We start from the raw sequence: 16,065 nt of genomic DNA on the forward strand, positions 1-16,065 counted from the left end.
ACAGCAAACACGTGGGTGGATGTTTAGATCCCAGAGAAAGTAACTGTAAATACAGAACCTTCCCTGGGAGGTCCCCTCACCACGTACACTCAAATTCTGATTGCAGTGTTTTGTAATATGAATATAATGTGATCAAATTTTCTTATTGCCAAACATTCTCTACACTCTCTAACATGTCACGATTTTTTAACCTAATAGGTAAAATTTAGGCGAGGTGTAAACGAAATAGTGGTAATTTACATGTGTTTTAACTGTCATTTTAGGCACACTTACCATCTGCCAGTTAAGAATTTAGACAACACATTTTACTCTCAAACAAAGTGCATTTTCTAATCATATCTTACATGTATTTGAAATAACAAAAGAAAAAACTTAAGAAATAATAACTATTTTTGAAAATGTAATTTCTATCCAAAAAATTTTGCCAATAGTGCAGAAAATGAGACTTTTAGTTAATGTCTAACCACACACATTTTTTTATAATATTTTGTTTGTGCATGTACTGTAGGTCTCTATCAAACATTTTTATGTAATTCAATAGTACTCATGATGTTTAACTTGCATCTTATTACTATGTAAGCCATGGTATTCAGAATTATTTTTCTCTAAATTTATCAAACTACAGGATATTTCACCTCAGGAAAGAAAGTACCCAAGATAAGATATTGGAACAACATACCCTACTTGTTGTTGCTACTTCTGCTTATCTCATGGTCTTTAAACAACTGTGGTGGTGGATTCAGTGCATGTGAACCATTTCTTAGTTGTTTATTTTAGGATAAAACATTAAGAATTTACAGGTCACAAAAAAATGGGAAGGCATACTTTAAACATTAACTGTGTTGAAGTACAATTCTAATGCAGTATTTAATATTTAAAGGCAGAGCCAAATACAAAACTTGAGTAAAGTAATAAGGTGGGATGCAAAGGTTGAATCCATTTTCCTTAATTTCCAGCTTCTAAAACGTTCTTTAATTCTTGTTTCTATGGGACGTCCTGTTTTACCTATTTATACACTATTGCAATCTTGACATGTTATTCAAACTATACATCAATTTGATCTGGTAAAAAACTGCTAAATTTTACATATCTGTAAAAAAGGTAAAAAACTAAATAGCCTGGAAAATTTACAAATAAATACAAGTCTAAAATAAATCCAGAAAAACTTCTAAATGACCAAACCAACTAAGCTCTTCCCCACTTCTCACACCACTTGTCTCAGGGTGAATGGCAAGGTTACTTTCAGTCCTTTGGTTACACATATATAAACCTGTTCGCAAACCATTTCAGTCTGTACCTGACGATGCCCTTACTGTCAAAACCATGGTCATTAATAAATGATGTATTTGTGAAATGTATAATTGTCTTTGTTTTTTCCTCAATTCTGTAATTATGGAGTTTCACCAAGTACCAAAGGTTTCAAGTATCAATTATACAATACAATTATTTATTAAAAGGCATAAATTGTTCATTCTACATGTTTCGGTGAGAGTATGTTCTTGCCATCATGAGGATATAAACAAAAAACAAATATTACATTGTTCTAATAAGTCATTTTATCATGCTTAAAAAAATGGTTGTGCAATTTGCATAGGTGAAATAAACCATCATGTTTTTTTTACAGCAATGTTTAATGGTGATAAAATTAACTTAACTGTATGTAGGAAAACATGGCTGTTACTTGCTATCAAATTTTCTTACATGCATTTTATCTCATGCAGCCTGTTGCATATAATTAGCTACTTTTATAACACATGATGACTCCGTGCTGATCAAATGTATACAGGAAGAGCTCAGCCAGACTGAGATGATTGAACACAGTCTCACTCATATATGTAGATCAAAATTGAAAGTAAAAGTGAGTCCACAAGATTACTAATTGCGTTCAATAATGAAAAACTTGAATTATTCTCTCTAGGTTTAAATAGAAGTATTACTTGACTTCTAACAGGCAGATGAATACCAGAAATCAAGTACACACAGAGTCAATCATAAATCTACAAATACAACACGAGTGATACAGAGATATAACATAGAATCAAATTTCAGCTTCGGCTCAGATTTATTTGTTGAAAGAACAAAAAAATGTAGTGAAGGAGAGAAGTATCAGAGATGTCACAAATTAATGTGTATTTCTCTTCAAATAATGTAATAAGTCTAATAAAAGCCATACATATATGTATATATATATATATATATATAAAATTCACCCTAATATTCATCCTTATTTAGCTTCCCAACAACCACTTTGATTTTAAAATTAGCAAAACAGTGCAACCAATAGAAGTAAGAATTATTAAATTAAAGAGCAACAATTACATGCACATCTGGGATGTTGTAGCTTTAAGCACTTGAATAATTACTCCTTATTAAATTTTATTTTTCAATTTTGGCTGTTTTTTCTATATATATAACTTGAAATATATTTGGAGATGACATATCTTTAATTTTTTCCAGTTTAATATAATTACCCTCTTTTCCTCAAGCATATTTCCTTATTATAAAATTAAGTACAATAGCAATTACATGTACAGTATTTACAAACAATTCTTTCTGAACTTTAGTTTCTACAGAAAATTCTGTAAATTTCCATTATCAATACATTTTTTTTTATTTATCTCATTAAGGGTTAAATCAGATTTCCTGCTAATCCTTAGGTCTACCTTGTATCAGAAGTCTTCTGATGTGAGCAAAGATGCACCATACCTGTAAATAAAACACAGTTACAACAATGACTGCAAACTATTGTCTAACCAAATCTTAAGCTAGTTCTCTTAGACCATCACAAGTAGTTTCAGCTACTAGAGTTGCAATATTCACTGTTAACATTCCTCTTGTTTCGAAACTATGATGTATATGTATATCAATTTTGTTTCAAAGAACATTCAAAATAGCTCTTGTTAGTTATAAACATCCATATAAATGCTTCTTAATTTTTTCAAAATCTTTTAGCTAAAATCCTTGTGACAATCTGTTTTTCTGTAGTTTTATGAATTATGATATTTCACAGAAGGGCACTTTAACAAGAAGAATGAAAGTCACTGTCCTTCACTCATCTGATATTCAAAATTACTATGTGGAGGTGGATACTCTTCACTTCTCTGATATTCAAAATCACTGTATGGAGGTGAATACCCTTCACTTCTCTGATATTCAAAATCACTGTATGGAGGTGGATACAACTTCACTCACCTGATATTGAAAATAACTGTGGAAGTAGAAACAAATGCAAGATAATGTATGTGGGATATCATAATTTGAATTATGAGTATAATGTTTATGGGAATAACCCTAACAGTGTTATAAAAGAAACATCTCTCTAACATCTGTTCTAACATTTCTCTTAAGCCATCCAAGCAATGTGCTGTTCCCAGAGGCAGGGCAAATAAAATTTTAGGTTGTATCTAAAGAAAAAAAATATTACAAAGCTAAAGAGATTATGATTTCACTGTATAGGTCATTGGTTAGGCCAAATTTTGAGTATTGTGTTCAGTCTTGGTCTCCTTACCTTAAGAAGAACATTGAATTGTTGGAAAGGGTTCGGAGGAGTGCTACTTTGGATGATAAATGGGATGGAGAGTTTGTCATACAAGTACTGGTTAAGATCTCTAAAATTGTTTTCACTTGAGAGAACGAAGAGTTAGGGGGGATCTAATTGAGGTGTTTAAAAGGCTGTAAAGATAATTGATAGTGTTGATGTATCATCTTTTTTATACTTAATAGTGAGAATAGAAGGACTAGGAGACACAAATATAAATTTTGGCAAGGTAGGAGTAATCTTCAGCTAAGACAGTTTATTATTCTAATAGGATGGTTGACTTTTGGAATGGACTGCCTTCAGATGTAGTGGATGCAGTAAATTTAAGGAAGTTTAACAAAAGGCTTGATAAATATTTGAATGATAAGGGCTGGCTTTGGATTTTCTTTGATTTTTTTTTGTGGATGGGACTGCCTAGATAGACTAATAGGTTCTTGTTGTCTATACATTTTATGTTATGTTATAAAATTCACATTATACCTAAAATCACTATATAGATGTGGATACCCTTTACTCACTTTATAACTACAATTACTATGAGAAGGTGAATACTAATATTGCCAAGTCTCAAGAGAAAAATAAGTGGCATTGCCATTCAAAACAAGCAGCACTGACTTTCAAAACTGCTTTTTTATGGCTTACTCTCAAAAGTTAACATTTTCTTAAACTGAAAATGTGTTTCTGATAGATACTTACCTTCTCTCAAAAAAAGCTTTCTCGACTTATACTGCCCTCTATAGGTGCAAATTTTTTCTCCCACTAACTTCTACATACTAACATGCAAATGCAGCAACCCTCCACCAATAGAAGTGTGATGCTACCCCTATCATAACTAGCACCCTCTCTAATCTTGCAGCTGTTAACCACATTGAAATTGGTCAGATCACACCAAACCACACTGGAAGTGGGGAGGATGGGTGGGAAATGTGAGATGAGGTAAGTATCTGTCGGGAATACATTTTCAGTTTTTAGAAAAAATTTGAACTTCCGATATGATATCTTACTTCTGCTTTCAAAAAGCTAGAATCCTACACTGAATAGGTAGAGGGCCGGTGAAAAGATTATCCCCTTTGAGGAAGCATCTAAAGGAAAACCATGGGGTGTGAGAAGTAACTAAAAACAACACACCCGTGGGAGACCACACCACATCTGAACCAGGTATACTCTTTTCCCATTAATAATGTGTCACTAAATGGGTGGAAACAAAGGAGGGACCCCAAGAACAGTTACAGAAATAACGAGACCCCATTGTAGAGTGGCTAGGGCATGACAGATCATAAAGGGGAGTTCGACCTCAACCAACACATAGTGGCATCTGGAATTGTACATCAGGACCGCAGTAGGAAGAGGGTCCTCTACCTTTCACTGCAAGAATGGGTACTGGCAAAGAAGAGGAGCTTCACACCAAGAAGCTACCTCTGCAGGCATGCTCCTTCAATACAACCAACACCAGATCCACCAGGAACTGACATCCAGCAATTGGCAGGAAGTTGGAGGGAACAGGTGAGTGTTCATCCTCAGTCTGAAACATGGCAGCATTAGGAGTTTCTTGGCCAGTCCATGGTAGGAGAATGGTAACCTAACTTACACCTGTGGGAATTCATGTATCTCATCCAGCTACAACCAACACCACATCCACCGGGAACCTACATCCAGTGGAAGGTAGGAAGAGGGACGGCTATATGGTGTGCTTCTTCAGTCCAAAACCTTATGGCATTGGGAATTTATCGTCCAGTCTGCATTAGGAGGAGGGTAACCATCCAAACACATGTGAGGACTTATGTGGCTGGTCTGGCTACACATAACACCCAATCCCCAGGAACAAATATCTGGCAAATGGTAGGAAGGAGGGTGCCTCAGCCGGAAGGGCAAACTCTAATATATGTCAAAGTGCTACATTCAACACCTGGCAGCATCTGGAATTATACATCAGGTCCATGGCAGAAAGAGCGTCACACCATGTACACCAGCAGAATGCCACTGCCCTAGTCTCAACTGAGTGTCATTTTGCACACTCAGGAGGACAGGTCTCCATAGCCACCACCCCAGTGGCTAGGAACTGGTAAGTGGCAAGCACTCCCATAGTCCACTAGAAGGAGGAGGGAAAAAGTGTGTTGGAGATTCTGGAGTACCACAGTATTGGAGACAGTGCAATGGGTGACCGCGATACCCTATTTTGAAAAGCAGAGCAATTACATTGATGGAGTCGATCAACTAACACCTGGAGGTGTCTGGAATTGTACATCAGGTCCACAGTAGGAAGAGCCTTAAATGCCAAAGATCATCAGATATAGGCAGTAATTCCTGTCTGCTTTACTCACGTTAATCCAGGAGTATACAGTCCTGAACTAACATATTAATAAAGCAAAAGACCATGAGGAAATACCTACGAGCAGTCCTGCAGAACACCCCATCTCAACAGTTGGTGTATTATGATCTGGATATGTGTTACAACATTGTATTTTGAAAGCATAGAGAACATGTTGACAGAGACGATCAACCAACACCTGGTGGGCATCTGGAATTGTACATCAGGTCTGTAGTAGGAAGAACCTCACCTAGCATGGTATATGACCACAGGTCATACAGTGCAGGTTTAAGACTAAGTATACTGGGTCAGGCAATTCACCATAGAGCAATAAAGAATCCTGCAAAAACAAATGAAAAAACAATGAACAGAGTACTTACCACCTACAAATAAACAGTTACAGCACTGATGGTGTCTCCAAGGAAAGATGGAAATGTGCAGCCAGGGACATGGTAAGGTGATGGATCTGGTAGGAAAAAAACATGAAAAAGGTGACAATCATTGGGAGAAAGCGAAAAAAAATGCCAGGCGAATTAACTGGCAAATACGACCAGGAAGGGTAATGGGATAGATGAAAATTTCATGGAAGTGTCACATACCATCGAAGAGGTGGGAAATGGAGGGAAAAGAAAAAGACATAAAGCTAAAAGTACCCTCTCAAACAGTCGACATCTTAGCCATAAAGGAATGACCAAGAAAGAGGAGAACATAGGAACTAGGAAAATAAAAATGTAGAAAATATCAATTGCAAACCCATCAGAATGACAAGGTTCACACACCAACAAGAGCAGGAACAGTGACTTCAAAAAAGGTGATATAATGAACATGAAGAGAAAAGTTCAAATGAAAGACAAGGAAGAGCATGAAGAACCACACAGAGGTGCTAACGAGGAAGAAAAGCAGGGTGGGGAGGATGAGAAAAGCAGAAGGAATGAAACATGGATAAGACTGGCAACTGGAAAATACAAGCAAAGTCAGTAAACTAAAAAGTGGCAGATAACACCACCCTATAGCCCACAACAGAGGACACTGAAAGGCCCTGTTCAAAAAGCCAAGGCAAAAAGGATGGTACATGAGGAACCGCAGGATGGGAAGGATGAAAACCACTTAGAACAGACCAAAAGCAGTATGTGTAATGTATGTTAGAAAACAGCCATGAAATAAAAATGAGCAGGATTGGAAATGAAAAAAACTAAACACGAAAGTCCAGCCCTTCAGATGAGGGACCAGACAAAGCTACACATGAAGATGGAGTGCAGGTATAGACAGATCAGATGGAGGAGTATCAGAGATAAAGGAAGAGAAAAGAGAGGTGACACCAAACTGATGCAGCAGTGGAAACCACACGAGAGCCGGCCAATATGTAACCACCAGCAGAATAGAGTGGTCTGAAGTATTGTAAGGACAGGTGGGAGGAGATGATTAGAAGGATATACATATAGGTACCAACCCAACCAATCCTGACTGAGAGTGTCAACTGCTTCCACTAGAGGATGAAGAACAGGAAACCAAAACTGGGGAAGTGGTATACTGAGAAAATTGGCAAAAACATCCAAATCTGGGATACCCCACAGAGCACACAACACCCGAAAAATGGGAGAATCTGTAGGGAGGGGATAACCGATCTGTGACCAGATTCAGGGCACTCAGATTTTGACACGCCAACAAAGTATGGCTGTGAGAAAAGACAGCTCTATTTTGACAAGCCAACCCACCAGAACAGTGTCCTGGAGAAGAAACTGAGGATGTAGGACTGAGCAGCCTTGTGAGGAGGCAAGAAGCAGTCAGACATCCATATAATGGTGGAAACATAGGCCCCTGGAATGAATGAGGTGGGCAAAAAACTGGATCCCAAGGTGGAGGGAAGAAAATGGGATTGTGAGACAACGGGAGAGATGATTGGAAGTAGAGGACCAGACTTACTGAAACGACTTTCAGACCAATGGATCAACTACCAAGGACCTCAAAAAGTTGGCAAATTGAAGGCGTCTGGCCCCTACCAGCCCTGACCTGTGAAGGGTGGTCAGAGTAAGACAAATATGAGAAAAGGTAATCTAATTATTGGAGTCTGATTCACACTAAGGGAAAAGTTACACGACACTAAATGCCGTAAGTAATAATAAAGGAAGTTGAAACAATGATCATCAACAGCATGATCATCCACAGTATGTAGAGGTTGAGGCATACCAACCCCTGAATGCATATGCTTCCCAAAACAAGTTGCATGAACCCAAATATCTGGGTAAGGAGGAAATACTAAATAATGATCCAAAGGCTAGAACCTGAGAAGGGCAGGGGGTGGAACATAATAAATGGGAGATAAGGACAGAACATCAAATTGAGCAAAGGGGAAAGATGTTTGGGCAAGTCCACTGAAACTACATGCAACTGAGAGGCACATTCAGGAGGGGAAAATGACTGTCCAAATCCAAAACTTCCCAATCACTGAAAATCGTGACAGGACAATCATCAGTGTGTACTTAAAAATAAAAGTTCCTTAAATATTGTCAGATTTTTTGTTGTATATATATATTTCTAATTATATCAAATTTCTTTTGAGATGATTTCATTATCCTTTAATCCTTATTGACAGAAATCTCAAAATGGGCACTGAACATAAGGAACAGAAAAGGTGAAAGTTTGTAACACTTCACCAAGTAGCTCTTGTAAGTCCAAATACAAGTTGCTTCTGCTAATTATATCAAAGTCTTCTGAATATTTTATTAAAAGTTTGATTGATAGGCATTTGTTTTCAAATTTTCCTTATTTGTCTTTAACAAATAAGTAAAGTTCTAGGGCCTTCAAAACAGAAAACTGACAACTCATCATTTTCAGTATTTTGAACCTCTCTGTAAATCAGGAATATTCCACCCAACAATAAACAATCTTTGTTGTTAATAATACCTCAAAAATTGCCTTGATAATTGTATGTATTTCACAAAAGGAGTTAAAATACCAACAGAAGTATTATTAGTATGGTTAGAATAATAATATAATAACCACAAAGACATTACATAGAATTTACAAGCAGAAAACATTCAATACTTTAATATTATTATTTTTTGAATAAAATACAAAGACAAGTAATGCAAGACTAAAGGTTAAAAAAAGAACATCTTACTTCAACACTCATTGCTAATGCTCGACCAACCAAAAGGAAACCCAAGACAATGTACTGTAACTTGACAAAGACACCAATCAGGGCTTCTGCTAAGATTCTTCTCTGTATTACATACAGCCATACAGGTAAAAAGTGTAGGCCTGCAATAGCAAACATTCCAGGAGGGGTTCTGCAACCTAGAGATAATGAAAACATATGGAATAATAATTTTCTTTCATTACAATGAGCAATACAATATTAGAAAGTATTGAGCATATCCTTGGAACAGACTGCCACAAAAAAAATATCACATAGAAAATTGATTTTCTTTCAAACCACAAACACTGTTATTAAATTGATGTTAGCATGTCTTCAATATAACATTGTTTTTTTCTTTTTTAGCTTTAAGCATAAAGTGTTATTTAAGAATGGCAAATGAGTGAATAACAGTTCTAACTTTATCTCCACCTTGGAAAACAAGTAGTAGAGTTCATATTCAAAAATTAAGTTTAAATTTTACAGTAAATAAACAATATTGTAATATAATAACACAATTAATTATATTTGTACTTGTAATAGTACACATGAATCTAGTTTTGTGCCTCATCTACTTAAAAAATTATACACACATTTAGATTTTTCACTCAAATAAATTACCTTTTGTAGTTTAAGTGCAAACTAATCACTACAGAAAGAACGTAAAAAATATAAACTTTCTAAAATGTTTCATCTTGAAATTAAAATTTTAAATCTAAAATGACATTTAAAGAAATGTCTATCTAACTTTTACTCTGAGCAATTCCTCTTGATTTTGCCAAAAATTAAATTTTATCATTCTTTCCACTTCCTGCTGTAAGCCAACTGTAATTTTTATGAACCTAATTTCTGTGAAAATGTTTACAGGACATATAACGACTCACATTCTAACTGTTAGAGTCATTAAGCCAATCAGTATTTGTTATGTTGCACTACTTTACTTGACTTTCAGATCTACAAAACTGCCGCTTGGATCTCAGAAAAAATGTTGAGTGCAACGTCATTGGCATTCTCCACTGCAGTGCAGTCTACAGACCTGAGGTGAACAAAGAACTCACCCACACAGATCTACTGTAGAACAAGAAATATGATTCATCTAAAGTTCAAGTGGAAAATGTTTGTACAGAAACAATCCCAATCAATCATGTGTCAATGCAGTGGAATATGACACTGGTAACAAACAAGGTGTAAACTTACATATATATGTTACAGTGAACTCTTATTTGCTAATGCCCTTTACTGTTTCTGTATTTTATTTTCCACAGCTTTAAATATTTCATGCACCAAGATATTTCAGCATCTATGAAAGTTCATATATATGTTTTTAAAGCTTCACAGCCTCTAATTAATTCTACTGTATTATGTCTTCAGTTACTGAATCTGCAAGTTTAGATTCCAATGTAGATAAGTCCTCAAAACGTGAACTATAAGAACTGTGAGGAGGTTCACCAAACACTACTAACAACAAAGTCTGTTAATTCATTGGCTTCCTGTGGTTTCTTCACATTTCAATTAGTGAAAAGTGATAAGACTGTATCTGTACTCTCTTAATTTTTAGTTAGTTTTTTATTTACAAAACAACTGAAGGGAACTAAATAAAAATTTAATCTAAAAGCAACCACTACACATACAATCATCCTTGTGATCACAACACCTCTCTCACAAATTTAAAAGGAACACTAATAACACTATTTTAACTGCTTCTTCTGCTTTTGATAAACTTCTGGAGTTTATTCAGTTCCAACCATTCACAACTCTCACATTTTCAATAATAAAATCTCTTTCCTGTTTTTAATGTCGAAGTCATAAACAATGAATTAGAAACCTCTGTCTACTACAAACTTATAGAGAGCCAACATTTTCTAAAAAGTGAATATTTTCTGCCTGTCCAAAAAGCCATTTTTTAAGATTCAGAAGAATACTTTTACTAATTAAAGATTTCACAATAACATATGAAGTATGTCAAGAGTTTAAAAAGTAAGTCATTTTTAAATTGAAATTTACTACTCTTGGTTAAAGAAAGCAATACAATATCAGATATAAAAATATGATTTTACAGATGTCATTCTACTCATTTTGAATCATTGTACCTCAAGTTCATAATCTAAACTGCTTTTTCTAAAGCAACCTTTGATTTGTCACAAATATATAACAAGATCAGAAATTTTTTAACTCTTTCATTGCCATATTTATTGATATTCATTGATGGTACAAAATTTCCAAACTCACATGGCAGTATATGTCCATTGTAATGAAAGAGTTAATATACCATAAATATAAATCTATAAGAACATGGCATGAGTACAGGCAAAATCAGAAATTGTCACTAAAGTATCAATCACAAAAACTACTGTACATTCATACCAACACAGATGTGAATGAACCAAAATTTACTTATAAAATCTGAGGAGTGTAAATTAGCAAATCTAATGTTTTGATTATTGTACCTTCTGCATTAGACATATTATGTTTTATAATGCTGACATATTAACTCTCTTGCTACCAGGTCAGTTGATTTGACTGACCTCGTAACCATTTTGTACCCATTACAGTTTCCATACTATAACCTTTAATACACTTTGTGTATCTTCACAAAATCTGGCAGACTTTAAGTAAACATTAGAAATCTTTTGTACACAAAAAATCATTATTAATAAAGTATGTTTACTAAAGATTTGTCTGTATTTCTGTACACTAGTCCAAGTGCGAAGTGATTTCCACATAAGACTAAAAATACTTTTCCTTGTCTCAAATTTCACAATGTATAATCTCTAAAACATCCTAAATAAATTTCAAACGTTTTTTTTTTCAATATTATTTTCTCTAATCTAAGGTTGATCAATTTGACTGACCTCCTAACCACCAGAAAAAAGGAAATAAATCTAAATTACCCTTTCTTTTCTTTCTTGAATTACTCCAAATTGTAGTATGAAACTAAATTTGTGTATCCTAAATAGTTTTAAACTCATAAATATGTATTTATACTTAAATTGTATTGTTTTATTGCCCTTTGAACCCTATCTAACTACTGTTTGTGCCATTATAAGTTATAAATCACTTGGTGAACATGCAGCTCACGTTACGCTATTGAATTACATTACTTGGAAGCTGCTTGCAAGTGCACCTCATGGAAAATTTATATCAGTTATGAAAAAAAAAACATCTTTGTGTGTATGCAAGTTAAATTATTCATACAATTCAGTATGAATCTGTGACTGCACAAAATGACTAAAGATAATACCAAATTTCAAGGCTACAGTATCAATCCCCTTTGGGAAACACAACTGTTTCCATTACAGTTAGTAAAATCTTATTAAACCTACAAATAATCCATTTCTAATTGGATAGAATTTCAACATTTGGTATATAAAACAGTGTTAATACTACAAGGCATGATAAACATATTCTAACATTTAACAACCAATTACCAAAACCAAAAATAATTATTAACCAAATGTCCTGTATAAGATAAGTTGGTATCTGACATTTTTATGAGTATATCTGAACACAAAACAGATGTTTTATCTAATAAAACTGAAAAATTTAAGAGTTATTTTACATTAATCTGTAATGTACCACACAACTAAAATCACATATTAATGTATTCCTCTTCGTTTATTAATTTAATTATCTGTTTTTTAATTCAGTCTTTATATCATGTAATTATTGTTCATTGTTTCATTTACCCTTGCATAGAAAATTATCAGAAATTATTATCACAGACGTTTATCAGCAATCAAAATATTTTGAAAGATGTAAATTTAAGGTAACAAATATTACAATATAAACAGACAAAAATTAAATCAATTAAAATTTTTATTCTAAATTCATGTTCCTAATAATATAATTTCTTTCCATAAGATATGTCCTTATTTCTTGCATTTTTTACACCTTGTCCTTATTACTGTATTTTCTTTTACGTATTTTTAATTTTACTGAAGAGTTGACTTTACAAATTTGGTCAAGTTGTAGAAAATAAAATTCTTATGAAGTAACATACATCTCAACTTTGAAAAACAACAGGTTGTTTCATGTTTTTGAGATGTCTGGCCTTCAATTGAGTAACACTATATTATTAATTTAAAACAATCTTGACTATCATACATTTTGGAAGATAAAAGTAACATGCATGCAAAATGGGAGCAGGATGCGTAAGTACCACAAACTAACACTCCAGCTGAAAGTAAGCTCTAATTAACAATTATATTTGTAACATTAAAAAAATTACCATTCTTCATGACTTTGGCAGCAAACTCAGGTGGTTCTTGAAGCTGTTTCCATGATGATCCTCTTTGTGTATAATTACTGATGAAAGATACCCATTCCACCACTGACACAAAATATCCACTCTGGACAAATAATTTCAAAACATATCATAATATGCCTCTTAATATTAACTCAACAATACTCTAATTACCGAGTATTTACAATACTCAACCAAAACAAAGAACTATCCTAAACAACAATTAAACTCTGTACAGGAAAAGAACAACAGCCTTACATATTATTATGAATATTTTGATTTATTGTGTGGCATTCAACTTCTATACTATAAAGTGGTTTCTGTTTGTAAGTCTGTCTGTTTATCAGTAATTAAAATTTTACAATTTTCATACCTCTGAACAGTATGTATTATTAGGATATTTTTGGTATGCCACAGAGGGATTATAAAATCCCTTACTTTATTCATTTCCTCATTTTTACAAATTTGCCAGCCATTCATTTAAATTTTCCCTATTGCTACTGCCTTATCACTGGTGAATAATGCCATCCATACCAGTCCAACAAAATAAATGCCATGCCTGACATGGGTACCTTTTGTAGTAAGATGAATGAAACAAGTGCTGCAGCAGCAGCTCTCTTACCTTTAGCTCCAATTTTCAGTTACAGTAAGATGCAGTATTAAAACTCTTACAACTGTTTCATTACTATACTCTGTATAGAATTGAAACTCAGTTTCTGTTTTTCAGGTTATAATTATGGAATTACGTTTTTTAAAAATAGGAAATACATACATATATATATAAACCTATTTTATAAACTAAATATTTCCTTTAATGACATTACTAAGGCTAATCACTCTTTAAAAGAAAAATGTACAAGGTCCCATGCTGATCTTTGAACTTCTTTCTCAACTGTTTATCATATTCATCCTTTTGGCCTGAGTAATACTGCAACTAGTATTGTAACTAGTATTTGCAATAGACAGTATGGTCATTATTATTTCACGTATTCTGTAAAAATTTTCTTCAGCCTCTCCACTGTTTGTGAGCATTGGTTTCCAAGACCACAGTTAAGGAAATAACTGAACAAAAACGTTCACTGCAACTACTTCTGAAAACTTCAATGTAATTGGACAGGACTTCTGTGATTTCAGTTCATCAGGCCATCTTTCTCACAAAAAACAACTGTTAATTTTAAGGTGTAGCTGGAAATTTGTAATGCACTTTAGGCTTGTGAGTCTTTATCATCTTGAAATCCTTGTTTATTTTCTTGTTCACAGTATCATGAGATATACTAAGCTTCCTTGCAATGATTGGAGGGCTTCTTTTGTAAATGTAGACTCCAGCGGTATGTTCATCCATGGCAACACTGCACTCTTTTTGCAGTATTAGTATAAACGTTGACATCATTGTTCATATTTTAGTGACTGTTATATATATTTATATAAGATGTATGTATTTCCACTGTCAGAATGTGTGTCTGTTATTGACTTGTAGTAGTGTTTGAAGTGGTAAAGTTGTCATTTATGTGAGTGTTCGTGGGAATGTTAAAAGTGTCAACAATACATCAGGTCATTTTACTTGATATAATGAATTTTTTCACTAGAATTTATGTTCTTTTTGAAAACTTTATTTGGGCATTTTGCCTATGCTAACACAGTGATGGTGTAGTGCAACCTGTGAAATCATGAGCTGTATGCCTGGTATTTAAGTATTTAATTTACAGTAAAATCTCAACTGTTTGTTTTTATGTATGTTTGCAAAACTAATTTATCTGCAATAACTATATAGATATATAAAAAAAATTAAAATTCATGTTGTAACTTCTACTTTCAAAGACACATATGCCTTTGAAAAACCAGTTGGATGCTAAAAAAGGGTTCTTGAGCTCTCATTGACATATTAGAAAGTAAAAAATAAATGAGGAAGTTTTAAGACAGAAAATATGTTCTTTACTCTTATCTAAAAAGGGCATACACTTGCATGCACATTATAATGAGATTCTGAAATTTTGTAGGCAAATCTATGTTGACCCTGCAATGCAAAATTTTAAGAAATGAAAAAGAATAGCCAAATGTATTTTGATAAAGTATAATGCCTTCTTTGCAACTATTGAGATCTTCAGGCTTAGCATTCAAAAACAGAGCTACCGAGGGTTTGTTCTTCCTAATTTAGGTTTCTGTTCCCTCTTATGTTGATTGCTTTTGACATTTAATTTTTATTTGTTATTTAGTTAAGTGACCATAATTATTTTTATGCTGCATAGAAAACCAAAGAATCTCTCAAGTTTTAATATTCTTAGTCACAAAAATGTGTATTTTATATAGTTATATATATAAATTATAAACAGAATCCTGTTATTAAACAATTCATTAGAAAAGCAGATTTATAAAGTACTGTAACCTACCGGACTAATAAGACACCACAGCATTCCTCTTCCAATATTGTCAATTATAACATCAAGCTGAAACAGACGTATCAATCTTGAAACACTCCTACAGAACATTTGCACATCTTATAAATATATGCTTAAACATGTAGATCAAAGCCATGTAAGTAATCATTTAACTATATACAAATCTCATCACAACAGAACTGCTATAAAATACACAAAACTGTACATTTAATTAGAAAATTTAATTGAAGTTCATTAAGATATTTAATAAACCATTTAAATCCCAAACAAATACCCTCCCTCAAAAAAAAAGAAATTTTTTAACATTGATTTGTGTGATATCTTTACATCAGTTACTGAATTCGATGACGAGGAACCCACTTTGAGACTAATAATGGCTGGAGACGGCTTAAATGGGTAATGAAGAAAAACTTTAATATAAGTTTAACATGACAGCAAATGTAC

At 33.6% G+C, this 16,065-nt stretch overlaps 1 protein-coding gene across 8 annotated transcripts in view; it reads right to left on the bottom strand.

Moving 5' to 3' along the window:
* The window catches only part of LOC106467723 (CDP-diacylglycerol--inositol 3-phosphatidyltransferase 1-like), a 42,567-nt gene that overhangs the window by 3,102 nt on the left and 23,400 nt on the right, over positions 1–16,065 (bottom strand). For 5 of the 8 annotated variants that reach the window (XM_022395911.1, XM_022395908.1, XM_022395912.1 and 2 more), the window contains 5 exons: positions 15,613–15,669; positions 13,211–13,331; positions 8,968–9,143; positions 2,664–2,706; positions 7–759 (listed from right to left, as the gene is read on the bottom strand). In XM_022395911.1, coding sequence (XP_022251619.1) covers positions 740–759; positions 2,664–2,706; positions 8,968–9,143; positions 13,211–13,331; positions 15,613–15,669 — 417 coding nt within the window. In that variant the 3' untranslated portion in view covers positions 7–739. Of the gene's footprint in view, positions 1–6; positions 760–2,028; positions 2,707–8,967; positions 9,144–13,210; positions 13,332–15,612; positions 15,670–16,065 lie in introns of those variants that run through there. The other 3 variants (XR_002612462.1, XM_022395910.1, XM_013928098.2) reach the window with 3 other exon arrangements.

The sequence above is a fragment of the Limulus polyphemus genome, unplaced genomic scaffold (assembly GCF_000517525.1).
Source record: "Limulus polyphemus unplaced genomic scaffold, Limulus_polyphemus-2.1.2 Scaffold2717, whole genome shotgun sequence".
Lineage (NCBI taxonomy): Eukaryota > Metazoa > Arthropoda > Merostomata > Xiphosura > Limulidae > Limulus > Limulus polyphemus.